This window comes from Archocentrus centrarchus, chromosome 23 (genome assembly GCF_007364275.1).
Source record: "Archocentrus centrarchus isolate MPI-CPG fArcCen1 chromosome 23, fArcCen1, whole genome shotgun sequence".
Taxonomy (NCBI): domain Eukaryota; kingdom Metazoa; phylum Chordata; class Actinopteri; order Cichliformes; family Cichlidae; genus Archocentrus; species Archocentrus centrarchus.
The window spans coordinates 11,419,412-11,432,290 of NC_044368.1; the positions used below are offsets into that span (position 1 = coordinate 11,419,412).

Sequence of the window (12,879 nt, forward strand, 5' to 3'; positions counted from 1 at the left end):
TTTCTGCTCTTATTGTTTTCTCTTAATGTTATTCTGATTAATCTGGAATTCAGTTTGTGTTTCCTGTTGTTACCACATGTTTTCAGGTAATAATAGACTCTGACAATAGGGATTATCCTATCTAAGTAATGCGTTGTTAGAGTAATCTTGACAGACTCAGACACTTCCCCCCTCCATCACTGCAGTGGTGCAGCACACTGCATGGTGCTTCTGTCTTCAGAGCACGTTTTGGCCTGGTCGCTGGCTGGCATCTTTACTTTCATGCTTAATTACCTGCCAAGATAAACCGCCGAGGACATGGAGTCATACACATATGATGTCCCTGACATGAATATATGCAGACGGGGTGGGATGGGCGGGAGTGTGTACGCTGCTTTGTTTGGGTTTAAGCCATTTGGGTATTTTTCTTTTGGCTTGAGTGGGTTTTGAGATGTGCTGTTTTTGACACCAACTACACATACAGACTTAGACACAGCCAGAGGGCCAAGCTTTCTGAAATTGTGTGTTGATTGACAGAAAAAAGTGGCAATAACTATGGTATTTTCACCTTCTCATGGGGTTTCAACTTCTTTTTAAATGTTTTAGTTCCATATCCTACCATATTGGAATGTTTGTCTGCAGACATTTGTAGACTCAATCTTCACTGTGAGAAATTATAGTCTTTAATTTTTCATTAGCATAACATCTGTCTTCTTTTTTAATGTTTTGAAACCATATGATTAATTCATTCATCAAGCAGATTAGTGAGTAATGAAAATAATCATTAGTTGCAGCCCTGCCTGACAACAGTTTTTGTCTTTAAGCAATTTAGCAACAAACTACTCCGTTTAGACGAAACATAGACTACATGCACTGAATCATTACCGGCTAAATGTTTAAACTGAACTACACATTTATTGATTGGTGCAGATTTTCTTGTCCACAAACAACAGCTGTTTGCTTAAATCTCTATCTTTAATTCTCTGTCTTTGTCTCTTTTTTTTTTTTCTCTTTTTCTATCAAGCCGATGAGGAGGCCCTGAGGAAGAGGATCGCTGATGAGCTGTATAAAGACTTGAAGCAAGAGAGGGCCAAGGCAGAGCAAGAGCTGCAAGCCTGGTTAGATGAACACACACTGAAATGGGGAAATTAGTTTTTGTTTTGCACAAAAACCTATCTTTTTTTTTTTTGATAGGTAGATTGATTGTTGAAATTAAGATTCTTGGTTTTCCTTAAAGTCTGAATTTTGGATGTTCCCTCTGTGTTGGATATTTTGTCTTTCCTTCTTCTTCCTGTCTTCTCCTCCCTTGCTTCCTTTTGTGGATCATGACAGCTGGAATTAGGGCACCACAGTAGTGTCAATTTCTCTTCCAGGTTTTTAAAAGAAACCTCAGACATTTTCAGATGTGACCATTTTTCACTTTCATTAATAGTCAAAAAGGTCAGCACCAGTCTTTCCGTTCCCCACTGTTTCCAATTTACCTCTCTTCCGAAGTGCATCAGCACTTTTTTCCCCTCCCCGTGTTTCTCTCCTACTCTCATTCTCTTCTGATCAATTAATCATGTCTGAGAAAGGGGGGCGCTATCCTGAGATAATTTCCTGGGTGTTGAGTGGGTGATTCATTAGCCCTTCCTGATGAAGAAACACACTCTTCATGTGAGGGGCACATTCCAGTCTCCCCCTCTCTCACTTCTCCACTCTCCTTTCATTCCCTCCTCATCTGTCCTTTTCTTTTCCCCCCTAAAGTAGCAGGTGTACATACCATAATGTTGGATAATCAAGTTGCTCCCTCTCTTTAATGGGCCTGGATGATCTTGAATGAACAGCTGTGATTAGCCACTAAACACACCCTTGTACTGTATAGGGACACTCACACACACACACACACACACACAATCTTTCTGTATCCAGGAGGAGGTAGGTAGTGTTACTCTGATGATTAGCCTTATTTTTGAGGCTCATTCAAGAAGAGAGAAATTAACAAGTAGTTTTGAGAAATCATTTGTCTATTGATTTTTTTTTTTTTTTTTTTTTCCTTTTCTGGTCATTTTTTTTTTTTATGTAACCGCTTGCTGAAGCTCACTTATTGATGTCTGTTCACAGGAGTAAGTGCCTCAAAATTACGCCCTCCTAGCAATTAACTGAAATCGTAGTTGGCTTTCAAGTCCTCAATTTTTGTTTGTGCTTGGCATGGGCTGCGTTTTCTTAAGAAGTCTTAACTGAACATGGAATGGTAAACAAGCAGTTAGCCAGCTCGCGCGCGTGCGCGCGTGTGTAGATGCATATTCAGATCAGTGTTTAACGTGGCCTTTTTGCTGTTTGCGTTTTCTTGTGTCCGTTTTTTTTTTTTTTTGCTCATTATTTCTGTCCGTTTGTATGACTGTCTATTCATGTTCCTAGTTAGCAGCTGGCAGGCAATAATACATGGAACAGCTATTAAGGGTATTCTGGGCTTTGAAGAGCGCTTTTAAAGGGAGAACTGGCTAAACAGTTCATATTTCACAGGGATTATGTAGCATCTAATTCAAGTCCAGCAGACTCAGGATGTGGCTTTGCCTGTCCTGTAACATGCTTACTCTACTTATATTTGGCACACACCTTTTTAACTCATCAGACAAGGGGATTGGCAGAAGAATAATCATAAATTGCCTTTGGGTTGTAACAGTTCAAAGACTGAATGTGTAGTAGAAATGGTCTCGAGACATGGGTCTGGCCCCTCTGTCAAACTGTAACACAGACAGCAGAGGACAGAAGTAGTGCACCTGCAAAAGACAAAAAAATATATACAGTAGAAACTCTTGCTATAGCTTTTTATTAAATAACTGACTGCTTTGGTGCAAGCATTTTCACTGCAGTGTGTTGGATAACTTTCAGTAGCCTTCAGAGTGCACTTACCAAATGGAAAATCTACTTTTATTTGGTGCCTTTCTGACACCAAATGTTTGCTAGTGTAATTGTATTATAAAAGCAGTGTTTAAAAGACAACTGTGACTGCAGCCAGTGGAGCTTGCAATGGAAAACAAATTTTTAATTAAAAGGAGCCAGTTGACGTGGTTCAGGCATCTGGCTAGAATGCCTCCTGGGTACATCCTAGGTGAGATGTTTGAGGCATGTCTTACCAGGACGAGGCCCCGAGGCAGACTCAGGATACACTGGAGAGATTATATCTCTTGGATGGCTTGGGAACACCTTGGTGTCCCCCTGGAAGAGCTATGTTATGGTTGGAGATTTTGCTGAACTTTCCCTTATTTCCTTTTGTTTTGAATGAACATAATTAAATAGGTGATTGGCAAACAAGGCATAATGATTGTGGTCATTGCTGCATTAAAAAACACATCAAGGAGATAAATTTAAAATCTGGAAAATTAGAGTAACAGGTAAAGTAGTTTTAAGGTGTGCAGGTGTCTCAAAAGAACTTGTCTTACTACTCACTAGTTGATCCTGCAGCCAAACTGCTGCACCGCATGAATACAGGAAAATGGAACAATATGTGAACCTCCCAGTGAGTAGAACACATTTAAATAAGATGCACGAGGCCAAAGCGTCAAGGTTAGTCCTGCAGTTTTTCTGTTAGGATGCCAGCAGGCTTGACATTTATTCCTACAATCTAATTTATTATAAGTTTTACAAATTTATGATGATAATAAAGCAAACCAAAACAGTTGAAAGTCCTCTTGCCAAACTCCTTGAATTTCCCCCTTTTTCCTGTTTGCTGCTTTTTAATTGTTCTCCTGTTTTTCACATTTAATATTGTTTCTCATTTCCATCCCGCACACAGTATTGCTGTTTAGACAGACAGTTCCTGGGATATTTGAGGATCGGTAGTGTTAAGATTAGGCAGTATTTCCGCTGTTTGGCTTTAGGGCAGTAAATGAACTCGAAGATCTGGCTTTGCATGTTTTGCTCTGGTAGGGGTGAAGGAAGGGCTCTGAGTTCTGAGTTCATTTAGGTGCAGCCTAAACTGATTTGTTGCAAGGAGCGGGTGCAGGGAGAAGATTTGCCTCTGCCGTTTCTCTGAGAGGCATCGGAGCAGAACGACGCAGAGAAAGGGATGAGAGAAGGAGGGATGAGGGTAAAAGAACTCTTACACCAACCTGTCTCTCCTCTGTAATGCTCTGCGTCACTGTTTGAGCCGGTTCTTCTTCTCTCTGTTATTTTTTTTGAAGTTTCCCTCCCCGTTGCCATTCTTGTCCTTGCCCTTTAGTCTTCCCCTTTCTTTCTTTCTTTTTTCCTGTATCCCACTCCTATAGTTTTCATTTTCCCTCCCCACCCCACCCAATCCCTCTCGCAATCATTCTCCCCATGCATCAAATGCATGGGTTTGAATCTCCAACTCTAACACTCAGAGGTTAGTTGTTATGAAACGTCTTCCCATTTATTTCAACATGTATTCAAACAGCCTGTGTTGGCTTGTGCAATATAATTGCATGTCAGACTTTTGAGTGAGAATGCTGACCTTCTCTCCGAGCTTCCGTCTTCCTACCCTGTTAACCATCCTGTCTATTAAATTCTTTATTGCTCCCAGATCAGACGCAGGCAGTCTATCCTACAGAGTCTAACATTTTGTTTGTTTTTATCTTTTATCTTCACATCACAGACTTGAGCTCAAACACACACAGACACACACAAACTACCACAACTTTCCAAAGACTTCTAAAGTTGTGAGGTTATTTTAAAAAAAATAGCGGTCCTGAATTCAACGCATTATTTCTGCACAGTAATTATATCTTAAAATGTATTTGAATCAGCAGTATTGTTAGTGTGACTGCACTTGTATTTACTCTCTCATCTTTGTGATGTTCTGTGACTACTGTGAAGTCATTGTACTCTGTAGTAGCTTCACATTACTCTTACACCCATAGTAGTAATAATAACAATAGATGATGATAATAAAAGTGTTTTTTCTAGTATTAGTCATCATATATATTTTGTTTAGCTCTTTTAAAAGGAGCTTACAAAGTGGTTTACAGGCATACAAAGAGTAGAAAAACAGTGCTGTTAAATAACCACTGTAGGTGACCACCTCATGCATCCAAATAATCGAACAGCTGCTTAGCAGCTACTCTGAATCCAACTATCCCAGACACCCTAGCTATCACCAAGAAATACCTCTGTTATCATAATGATCATTTGGCTTGAATACCCCAAATAATCCCTCAAATGTACCTGTTATGTGCTATTTCAACTCCATGTTTACATTTTTGGACTCTACTAGACAAAGTTGTTTTACAGTCATCTGAAAAAGAAAGTTTTCACAGGACTCAATGCAGTTGTGAAAAACTAAGTACACCTCATGATTTAGTATCATATAAAAAAAAAAACTTTAGCAGCAGTTACTGGAATTGTTTTCTGTATGACTTTATCAGGGTCTGACATCATTGTGGAAGAAGTTTGGCCCGCTCTTCTTTGCAATCTTTCTTTAGTTCATTGAGATTTGTTGGTATTTGTTCTGCCAACAAATCAGCTCTCTTAAAGTCCTGCCACAGCGTTTCAATCATGTTGAGGTCTGGACTTTGACTGGGCCATTGCAACACCTTGATTCTTTTCTTTTTCAACCATTTTGTTGTATGTTTGCTGCTGTGCCTGAGAGCATTGTCCTGCTGCATGACTCAAGTTTAGCCAAGCTTTAGCTGTCAGACAGATGGCCTCACATTTGACTCTAGAATACTTTGGTATATAGAAGAGTTCACATTTGGGTCAGTGACTCAAAGGTGCCCAGAAACTGAGCTTGCAAAACAAACCCGAGGCATCAGTCACTCCATCACCGTGCTTGACAGTTTGGTATGAGGTGTTTGTGCTGATATGCTGTGTTTGGTTTTCACCAAAAATGGTGCTGTGCATCTCCACATTGGTCTCATCTGTCCGAAGGACATTGTCTTGTGTTTTTTTTTTTTTGCAATTTCTCTGAGCATTGGAAGATCATGGCATTGTGTTAACACACACCTGAATGATCCAGCAAACTGCCCAAACACAAGTAAAGCTATTTTCACTTGTGTTTTTGTTGACTTTCATTTCATATGTATTTCCTGCCTTTTAATAAGCTGTGAGTTTTTATGGCAGCTGCTATGGTTGGGGTTCTCTCACTTATTTTACTCCTCAGTAAAATAAACTTCCCGGGAAAGTAGAACTCAAAAACCAACTCAACTACACTTGAGCACTGAATCCTGTACCAGAGATTCCTTGATAAATGCAGTGAGCATTCTAGCAACAATCTGTTCACATCCCACCACTATAACATCACTGATAACTACCCTGACACCACTGCAGTACCTGCTTAGTAGCAGCAGGCACTCTTGTAGTTCTTTTGGAAAATAAATAGTTTTTCTAAATGTTAAAAAAAAACAACTTTGAGCTCACAGGCTTTAACAATGAGAACAGTTCTTTCTCAGGATCTCTGTATAGGTGTGTGATGCAGTCATCTGACGCTTTCATTTTCTGTATGATATTTACAGCAGAGCCTTTTCTTCCAAATGATGCCCATTCCCAATTTATTAGGCCAGTACTGGCCTAATAAATTGGGAATGGGATTAGGTTCACAATACTTATCAAAAAACAAATCAAGAAGCCCCCAAAACACACACCTCAGTATTTCTTAGTACTGAAGCATCCTGTTGACCTATTCAGCTATTTTCATTGAATCTGTCCACTCTAGCAGCATATCTAATATCTGTAGAATCAATTTTAGGGAGTTTGGTTGTTAAAATGTCATTTCTAATATCATCTCAGTGTTTTAGCTACTTAAGACACTCTTCTACTACACAGAATGATAAGCATCAGTCCTCTGAACTTATTCTACTCAGCTGGGAGTTGCAGCTTCATGTACTTGATGTGATAGAAGAAGAAATCAGGTGAGATGTTGGGTGTTCGATACTGATTAAGCTTGATTGTGGCTCCCAAGACTGTTGTGATTATGTCTTCATAGTTTTGGATAAAGTACGAGTGGAATAATGTTAAAAAAAAAAAAAGGCTTTTATGTTCTTTCTGCTATTTGGGGGTGTTCTTCTAAATTAATTTTCCCACTAAACTGATTTTTCCGGTAAACATTTAAATGTAACTCTGCTGCAGTGTTTGATAGCACCCACTGTCAGGTGTGGTGTGTGTGCACACGTTTGTGTGTGTCAGGGAGAGTGCATAGCTCTATAAAATATTTATAGCCAGCGTTCTGCGACATTATTCCTTACATCAATATTGCATCGGGCCTTTAAATGCTTTTGTTTCAAGGCACTTGGGTTGAGCTTGCACTGCTATGCAGGCCTGTCAGAATCCAATACTGTACTGAGACGCATCTTGTGCAGATGACAGGTAGACAACAGGAAGGATTAATGGGTGAAGAGCTGAGTAGGAGACAGATGGTGACTAATGTTAGGTTAACAGGAGGCATGGATTTAAAATTTCCTTTGTTTTGGCATTTGCATAAAGGTAATAATGATATTTAGCTGTGGAGTGCTGGATTACGATGGCCTAAATGAAACTGGCCTTTGCAGAATTTACTTTCATTTTTGAAAATGAATATGCACACAAAACTTGCCTTGAATTCATCACAGAAACATATAATGATTGTCTTATGAACTGCCACAGATCTAGATTTAAAAACAGTGTCCTAAAAAACGTGAAGTACTCGTAAATACTTCAAGGTCACCTCGTGAATGTGGCGAGTTCTTTTCTGGAAGGGTCAACACAGTTTGACCCACTTGTGCTCTGCTCCTCTTCAAAATAATGATACCTCAGTGGTTCTGTCTTTCCATCTTTCTGTTTTTAAGGCTTGAGACAGTGAACAATCAAAGCTCTGGTTACTTGGCCAAATGATTCCCTCTTTCTATCCAGAACCCAGCCAAACTTCATCCACTTATCCTCCAAAGACATGATATTCTTCCTTTCTCCTGCACTCTGTTGTTTTTTCTCTCTCTCTCTCTCTCTCTCTGACTCTGACTCAACCATTCTCTACCTCAAAGCTCCTCTTTTCCTCCTAGTGTCAATCTTCTACAGTCAAATGAAAAATGTGTCCAATATCCCAGAGACAGGGCAATAATGACTGGAAAGCAATAGAGGTGAAGCCGACAGATAGCATCCTGCTAGTGATAGCAGTCTTTGCTTGGGTTAGCACTTGTGAGGAAGTCAGTAAAAAAAAAAAAAAAAAAAGGCTTTTTTGCTAGGCTGTCTATTTTCTTGGCCCTCTCTCTTCCTTTTGTTCATATGGTAGCTTCTGGTGCTTTGACAGGATCTCTTATAGGTAATATGAATAGCTTATATTTCTCAGTTCACCCACACCCATGGAAAAAAAATATGAAAGATTTTTTTTTTTAACCTTTTCAGAACAGCAGAAATCATGGAGTTTTGAAATTTTGCTCATCTATTCAGCAAAATGCCTTAGCAATGCCTTAGCTTTTTTACATGGCAAATGGCAAACAGCTCTCTCCTTGTGTGTTGTCAGTTCCTCACTGAGTACATTTCTATTGAATTCTATTCTGCCAAAAGTGCAAGTATGATAAAACTTGGTATGTCCTAAAGATTAAATTTGTAGCTTTTAGTGGCCCACATGACTACAACCAAACCCCTTTCCTTGAGAAAAGTTATGTACAGTCACTCATGTGTCATAGTTTTAGCAATAGCCAAAGCTTCTTGAATAAAGGTAGCTTAGGTGCATTAGCAGTGCAGGCAGGGAGGCGTGGATCGGAGGGGAAATGGTGAATGTAAAAGGCCATTAGGAGGCACCCTGTGTGTCTGTGTGTGCGTGAGTTGGAGCCTGATGATGGATGGAGTCTGCTGACGTGTGCAGCCCAGTGGACTGTGAGACTGGACATGGCTGGTCTCTCTCCATCTCTTTCTCTCACTCCCTGCTTCACTTCTTCTTTGCTTCACTTCCTCAGGGCCAAACATGTCATGTCGCCACTGCTCACACTCTCCTTACTTTTGTCTCTCTTTCAGGCTTTTTCATCTGGGTCCCCATCTAACCTCACTTAATTCAACATTTAATGGCATTGCAGACACATACTTTAATTAGACCTACCTGTCATTTCTGCAAAGCCGGTGTTTTGGAATGGTCAATTAGTCCATTCTGTCCATCGTGGGTTATTGTTGTTTAAATTTTGGGTACATTCACAGGTGAATGAATAGATAAATGTGATTTATTTGAAGTAGAATAAAAAATGAAATCCTATTGGATGTTTGTAATGTCAAGAAAATATAGCCATGAGTTGAACAAGCCACCCATGGCTCTCACTATACACTTGCTGTGTAGGATGATCCATTTAAATTATCATAATGAGCCATGCACAAACCCGATGAGGCTGTAAATGAGTCATTTAACTCTTCCGTACTTGAATTCTTGAGAAGAGATGGAAAAAAAAAAGGGAAGAACTACTTATTCCAATGAATCCCATTTTATAAACAACTGCTGTGATTTAGCAATGTGTCCTAATAGCTTATTATACAATAAGAGATGAGTGAGACCTCTGCTCAGGTTCATAGATGGATGATTTGAATGTAAAGGAATTTGCATTTACTCATTTACTCATGAGTATTTTTCACAGTTTTCTTTGTATCTTTGCGATGCAGATGCTCATTAAGATCTTTGCTGTCTTCTTTCAGTCGGTCATAATTCAGTATGTCTGTCACCCTTGTCTGTTCTGTGTTTATTTTACCTTGCTGTGACTGTTTGATTCCTAGCAGAGGAAGACTTTCAGGGTTTCAGGGATGTTGCTCCTTATTCAATCAAGCACACTGCCACCGAATAGGGAGTGCGTTGCTAGGCAACTATGAGAACCCAATGACAGGGTTCAAATGGTGGTCCTGTGTCTGGGAAGAATGTACTGCCTCAGTCTATACCACTGCTTCATAAACTGATGTTTCTTATTTTGGTTAAATGCTAGTGTTTTCTGTTTATGGACTGTAAAATCACTCTTCACTGTTATTATTTGGAATATTAAAAACTCCAGTTTTACACTTGGGTGTGAATAGCAAGAACATGCGTGCGGCGACCTTCAAAAATTAGGCCAGCATGGAAGTGCCAAAGGCTGCAGGTCCTTGATTCGCCACTTGAGGCTGGCTCCAAAAACAAGTCAGTTTATAGGTGATGTACAAAGTAAATAAACTTGTTGGCAGCCTCGTACAAAAAAAGAATTTTGGTCTGTTTAGCTAATTTTCGCGTCATAATGTGCATGACATACTTTTTTAAATATAGCTTAAAGTTACATTATTAGGGCCACTTTTATTCATAGAAATGGCAACCTGTGTCCTAGGCTTCTCCATACCTAATTCTGGTCACTGGACTGGACTTCTTCACTATGTTTGTGGTGTTTATGCCTTTCGATTATGTAATGTAATTATATGACAGATATTATTAATTGCTGTGTGGTTAATTGTACCAAGAGACTATCTGTGCTCCACTTTTAATGAATGAAATTATAGTCATTTATGAGTATGTTGCATAGTACTAAATAGCCAGTTGGTGTTTCTGTGCACTGCTCCCATATAGTCAGTGAATGCACTTTGCTAACAAGAATGCTAATATCAGCTAATCACGAACTCACCAGTTGTTGTGATTTGGCACTATATTAATAAATTCAATTGAACTGATCACTAAAAACTACATTTTCTTGTCTAAATAAAACAAACAAACAAACAAATCCACAATTGACTGAGTCTTCATAGTGGGGCTTTGCAAATCAGTGGGTAATGTCATGATGACCACTTCCGTCTTTTATATACAGTCTGTGGTATTTATCTGGCACTTTGTGTAAAGTGCTGTGAACAGCGCAACATGTACACCTGATGTTTGTACACTGAAAAAATTACATTTTTGAAAATTTAAGAAGGATGAAAACAGCGATAAGTACCAGTCATGCATGTATTATATATTACTCAGTATTATATGTTGAGTGCTGCCTGGATGTACAGTAGGATAAATTATACTATTCATGCTAAATTATACATGAAATTATGACGTTTAAATGGTTTGAAAGCTTTAGAAATCATATCAGACATGTAAAAAGTTAAAATTTTTGTTTTTGATGATACACAGGCTAGAGGCTGAGAAGGCCCGGGCATCAGCGCAGGCTCAGGCTGAGGCTAAGTCTCAAGTCCAGGGTGAAGTGTCCAGACTTCTGACTGCACAGCGAGCAGCCCAAGAGAGCCTTCATCAGGCTTTTATAAAGGAGAGGATTTCTACTGAGGATGAGAAGCTCCGTGCTCAGCTATTAGTAAGTACTTGAACAAAATTTAGTTAATATGTTGCTGTGCATGTGCCAATTTCATTGTATCTTTTAAACAGTTTTATGCATTGTAATATTCACTTGAGTATAAAGGTACACCATGACCAACATGGTCACGCGAGCATTGTGGCTAAAGCATCTCTGTGTTGAGTTTGCATGTTCTCCCTGTGCCTGCATGGGTTTCCTCTGAGTGCTTGAGCTTCCTTCTCAGAGTCAAAACACATGTAGGTTAGGTTAATTTGCACTTAGGTAAGTGTGAATGTGAGAACAAATGAGTGTCTGTGCCAGCTCTGTGTCTAACTGCCTACCTGTACAGGACATACCCTGCCTCATGACCAGTGTCAGCTGGAACTGGTTCAGAAGTGCTGTTCTCACAGTGTCAAACACTGCTGTTTTGTTAAAGCTGCTTGCACTCCAGAGATATGCACAAGGAGTCCCTTTGGTGTGTGTCCCATAGCAGATTTAGGTATAGGCAAACCAAGTCCAACTGAAACAATTTGAAACAAAATCATGAAACAAAAAGTACAACAAACAAGACCCAGGACTGTTGAGCAGCTAGAATCCTATATCAGCCAAGAATGGGACAAGTTCAGAAACTGCTGTCCTCAGTTCCCACATTTTTACTGACTGTTATTAAAAGAAGAGGGGATGCTACACAGCAGTAAACATGGCCCTATCTCAACTTTTTTTGAGATGTGTTGCAAATTCAAAATGACCTTATTTTTTTCTTAAAATGGTACCTTTTCTTAGTTTAAGCATTTGTTATGTTTTCAGTGTTCTATTGTGAATAAAATCTTGGTTTATGAGATTTGGAAATCATTGCATTCTGTTATTACTTACATTATAAGCAGCGACTATTTTGGAATTGGGGTTATACATGGGGATGAGTCCCATTTTATTTTCACACATTCCGGTTCTGTCACACACATTTGCACTCTTAAGTGAACCTTTTGGCGGTTATGCAGAGCATAAGGGGTACAGCAACAAATGTTAGGATGTGAGCATCACTGTGAGCAGCAATTCATAGAATATATGTATATATATATTTTTTTTACCCATTTTCAACACATCAAAGCTTTTTCTACTTTGTAAAAACTCGCAGCCCAGTTTCAGAGCAAGGTTTTCCCTTTAAACATAGTACAGGAAGTAAACAGCTCTTTGCTGTAGATATTGTTGTCCTCTTTTCAAATCTCGGCCTGTTCATCCTGCTGGTGTTATGAAATATACCTTCATTTTGAGCTGCCTGTGTCTTTATTTCCTGCAAATTGCCCTTGTAAACATTGTCAGATGAGCATTCTTTACCACACACACAGGCAGTGTATTATTTTCAAAAAGAAAACACATTTTCCCTGGAGTGTGGCTGCTGTTTACAAACCTATGCTATTGATTATATAGCTCATTTCACACGTTCATCGGCGTAATAGAAAAATGAATCATTTTGTTGGGAGAAAGAGAGAGCGAGAGAGGAAGAGGAGAGGAGCATTGACGTGATTCCTAGCCGCGGGACAAGTGTATGAGGGATCCCTCATTTGGAACGCCGCTCAGATCGAAAGTTTAAAAAAAAAAAAAAAAGGTGATGAGTGAGAGAGATGGTGAGGAAGGGAGACACATGATGTGATGTGCTTTTCCTTTCAGCCTCTGTGAAGAAAACAGTTTCAGTCATAGGGTTTCTGCAATTTAATTTCTGTTG

The 12,879-nt window shown here is 39.3% G+C and overlaps 1 protein-coding gene across 3 annotated transcripts in view; it reads left to right on the top strand.

The window, feature by feature from the left end:
* chchd3a (coiled-coil-helix-coiled-coil-helix domain containing 3a) overlaps nucleotides 1-12,879 on the top strand; it is a 74,866-nt gene that overhangs the window by 11,078 nt on the left and 50,909 nt on the right. For all 3 annotated transcript variants that reach the window (XM_030719687.1, XM_030719688.1, XM_030719689.1), the window contains exons 4-5: nucleotides 1,004-1,097; nucleotides 11,000-11,177. In XM_030719687.1, coding sequence (XP_030575547.1) covers nucleotides 1,004-1,097; nucleotides 11,000-11,177 — 272 coding nt within the window. The remainder of the gene's footprint in view (nucleotides 1-1,003; nucleotides 1,098-10,999; nucleotides 11,178-12,879) is intronic.